Source organism: Charadrius vociferus, unplaced genomic scaffold (assembly GCF_000708025.1).
Source record: "Charadrius vociferus isolate BGI_N301 unplaced genomic scaffold, ASM70802v2 scaffold373, whole genome shotgun sequence".
Taxonomy (NCBI): domain Eukaryota; kingdom Metazoa; phylum Chordata; class Aves; order Charadriiformes; family Charadriidae; genus Charadrius; species Charadrius vociferus.
In genome coordinates, this window is record NW_009647681.1 from 374,449 (window position 1) to 378,405 (window position 3,957).

General features: G+C 53.2%; 1 protein-coding gene across 1 annotated transcript; it reads left to right on the top strand.

Moving 5' to 3' along the window:
* ALYREF (Aly/REF export factor) lies at positions 1 to 3,942 on the top strand (the record flags this gene model as incomplete). Its single annotated transcript, XM_009881287.1, has 5 exons — positions 1 to 27; positions 2,380 to 2,527; positions 2,630 to 2,693; positions 2,866 to 3,046; positions 3,921 to 3,942. Coding segments are annotated over 5 exons (435 nt in total), but the record flags the coding sequence as incomplete, so codon positions are not given.
* Positions 3,943 to 3,957: the final 15 nt, after the last annotated feature.

Genomic DNA, 3,957 nt, shown 5'->3' on the forward strand with positions numbered 1-3,957 from the left:
TTTGGCGTCTCGGATGCGGACATCCAGGTGGGTTGGGGAGTGGCCCCGCGGGAGAGTTAATTCATAGGGTGGGGGCTGGGCGCTCTGGGTGGCCGCCGCAGCTCCGCAGGTCCTGCTGCCTTCTGTGGCCGGCTGGGAGATCCCTAAGGGAATCAGCTGGGGCTTGGGCCGTGAGAGCCTGTCCTGTGGCACGTTGGGTGATCTCACGGGGCTGCCATTCAGAAAAGCCGCCGTTTTCTGCAGAGCTGTAGCTGATCGTGTTGTGAGTGGCTCTGCCACAGCACAGGGGTGGGAGAATGCTGTTGTTCATCTGAATTCAGCTGTGGCTCGAGAATTTAAATGGTGTAAGCTCTTGAGGGCTGCGTTACTGCAGAAATTCTGTAACCACATGGCATATACATCTGCGTGCTTTGGTTTTATGGGACCTGTTTGTGCAGCTTTGTTAAAGTCGCGTTCTGTTGAGTGTCACGGTGTCCTACGGACGCACCCCTTGGTGTAACTGGGAAGGGTTGTGTGTGAGGGAGAGCACGCTCTCCTTCCCCACAGCATCTGCGGTACCTGCTGTGTTCAGTCTTCCAGCCAAGCTGCCTGCCGTATCTCTTGTTTCAGCCATGCCTTGGGCCAGAACCTGACGGATTCTTTCTGTCGGGTGTGCAGTGCATGCTGTCCCCGTGGCTGTGTGGGTCAGAGGGGCTGAGGCGCGGTACTCCCCTGCTGGCCGTAGGGGCACGGTCACCAGTGGGCCACCAGTTGTGCAGAAATAAACACTTGCAAATCCCAGGTATGTCCCCACGGGGGCTGTGCTGGCTCAGTCACGCTGCAAAGTGCTTCCTTTTAAATCAGCTTCTGGTCCTCACCAGGGAGAAAAAACCAACCACTTTTCTGCTTTCTTAATCGGTTAATTCATTCCGGTTACTCCACGTGCCCATCTGACTGTGCCTGGGGAATTGGAAGTGAGCTTTTTCAGGTCACCTAGTTATGGGGTAATGCACTTAAAACCACCTCTTTTCTTCGCGTTTCTTCAGATTCAGTTTAAATAAGTTTCTTGCTTGCTGTAGTCCGGCCCTGATGTAGAAAACGTGGCTCTGTGAAGTCACCTCAGCTTAACCAGCTCCTGTGCTTTGTGTGGTGGTTGAGATTTGCCTTTTCTGCTTCTGGCTTGGGCACAAGTGCGGACAAACTTCCATGTATGTTTTATTTAGCAGCAAAGCTGACTTAATGGCTTTGTGCCTATTTGTTATTACCCATCACATAACTTAGTGCTGCCTAAGATGTGGGGATTGCTTTCTTTGTTTCCATGCTAATCGCATCATTACTGTGGTGCAGCGCAGCTTGGGTGCTGTGTTGGCTGGAAGGAACCTCAGGGGCACGTTGTTCTTGGAGGAGCTGTGCAGCATCACTCCCATGTTATCCACGGTGCCAAGGGGAGCTCTGGAGGAGTGGCTGAGCACTGCTGCACCAGTGCTATGCTCTCTTCCAGAAAGCCTCTATCGAGTGTCATGTAACGTTCACCTCCGGTGAATGAGTCCAAGGGAGGAGCTGGCCTGCAGCCCTGCCTGAAGCACTGCTTGCTTAGGAGGTGGAAGGACATGTCTAGTGCTCCCTCACATGCTTGGGCAGTGACTCGCGGAGACAGCTGCATGGCGGTCAGGCTTTGCAGCAGATGCTGGAGAAGGTGGCCTGTCCCTTTGGGCACCTGGCTGCTCTGGTGTAGGTGTTCAGCTTCTGAGGCACAGGGTGTAGCAGAAACTTGCCAAGGTGAGGTGTCCTTGTTGACTTCCTAAATGTAGCACCTGTGAAACAAAATTGGTGGCTCCGTTGCTGCCTCTTCATTTCCATCCTTTGTGACAGCAAATGACATACTTCAGTAGAGAGCTTTTCCTAGTCTCAGTTTTTGGCGTGTATTCCTACTGGGCGATGTTTTTAAATTGCACTTGGTTTAGTAAAGATTTAAGGCAGGGGGAGGGAAGTCCAGCACAATGAAACTGTGATCACCTCATGAATCTCTGTGTTCATAGGGATCATTCTTTCTCTATGAAATGGATTAGGGTCTGGATTATATTTAGTCACACCATTGACTCGGCCTCAACAAAAAGACCTGCAGTTTCCCTTGAGTCTTCTTTGCTGACTAAATGTGCACCCGGAAAGTGGTGAACATGAAGTCCTCCTTGGTGTTGCCACCTGTGTTAGCTTTCTGAAATACTTCTGATGGGCTTGTGCTCTTTCATCGGTGCTTTTTCTGAGTTGTCAGTGATGTTTTGAAAAGCACCTGAGATTGCTGACAGTGGTTGTGTGTAGGGGACTGGCAGTGCTGTCTCTTGGCTGTGCGGTGTTTGCAGTGCTGATGGGCATGTGTGCTTTTCTCCCTCTCTTTCTCAGGAGCTCTTTGCAGAGTTTGGGACCTTGAAGAAGGCAGCTGTGCACTATGACAGATCTGGCCGCAGCCTAGGGACAGCGGATGTGCATTTCGAAAGGAAGGCAGACGCTCTGAAAGCGATGAAGCAGTACAATGGCGTCCCCTTGGATGGTGAGTCTCTGTGGCCGTCTCCACAGGGTATTTCACTGGCTGGCTGGAGCAGCCCGCGCGCCTGTGTCCCGCTCGCAGGCTCACGAGCTGCTCTTCTTCCAGGGCGCCCCATGAACATTCAGCTGGTCACATCACAGATTGACACACAGAGAAGACCAGCACAGAGGTGAGATGCTGTACGGCCGTGGGAGTCGCTGTGCCCGGTCAGCGCGGGGCGGGAACGTGCCTGGCCCTTCTCTGTGTGGGAAGCATGCATCTGTCTCCCGTTCAGCAGACTCCTGCGTGCCTGTTTGGGTTAACCAAAATGCACTAGAACAGTTGCTTTTTAAAAATCACAGTGTAAACAGAGGTGGCATGACCAGAAACCGCGGTGGTTCAGGAGGATTTGGTGGTGGAGGAGGCAACAGGCGAGGTACTCGTGGCGGGAACAGAGGGAGAGGCAGAGGAGCTGGAAGAACTTCTAAACAGCAGCTCTCCGCAGAAGAACTAGATGCACAGCTGGATGCTTACAATGCCAGGGTAAGTGCTGCTTGGGCACTGCCCAGGGGTTCCCCACGGCATCTTGTTCTGGGGAACATTGGCAGCCCAGAGCTGGCAGGAAAGAGAAAGCATTTTCCACGTGACTGGACTAAAGCAGTCTCCCTGTAAAGCTGAGCAGTCCAGTAGTTGGCTTTACTTTCCGGAACACTTTGTCAACTGCTGTTACTGACAGACCAGAAACGGCCTGTTTTCCAGCTCCCCAGCTTGCTGGGGCTGGCGTAGGGCAGGCTCTTCTGTAGCTGGAACAGCCATGGTGAACAGGAGCTGTATAGCAAAACCCACAGAGATTATGGGCTGCAGAAATGGAAAAACATAAAGAAAAAAACCATGTGAAATAACTACATGGGATGCTAACAGAAGAAGGGTCGGTGATGCTGATGGTGGATCTGAGTCCTCATGCACGGAGCCACATGCGTGGTTTGCTGCCTTCAGAACTAGCTCAGACGTCTGCGCCACAGCCACATTAAAATCTTGATAGAAAGCTGAGGTCATGTGTACGTCATGACAGCAGAGGCAGTGTTATAGGAACGGGATAAAACTGAGGTGAGACTATGGGAGAAAGAGCAGAATTCCAGAAAAAAATTGGCATGGGAATGTCTGATGTTTTAGAAGAGCCTTTGGTGTTGGGGATGCGTAAATAGCGTTATTTTGCAGCAGCTCGGATGGGGCAGGGGGAGCACAGCGGGGCAGCTAGCCAGCGTGCCTCACTGTACTGCAGTGGGTCGGTGGTGCCCGGGCTGCCTCCGGAGGGGCGGGTGGGCTGGGGCAGCCGGGGTGCCGTGGGGCGCGGTGGCTGTGCCGTGGGGTGCGGTGGGCACGTGATGACGGCTGCTCCCGCTCTCCTCTCTTCCAGATGGACACCAGCTAAAGTGGCGGGGGGGGGGGGGGGC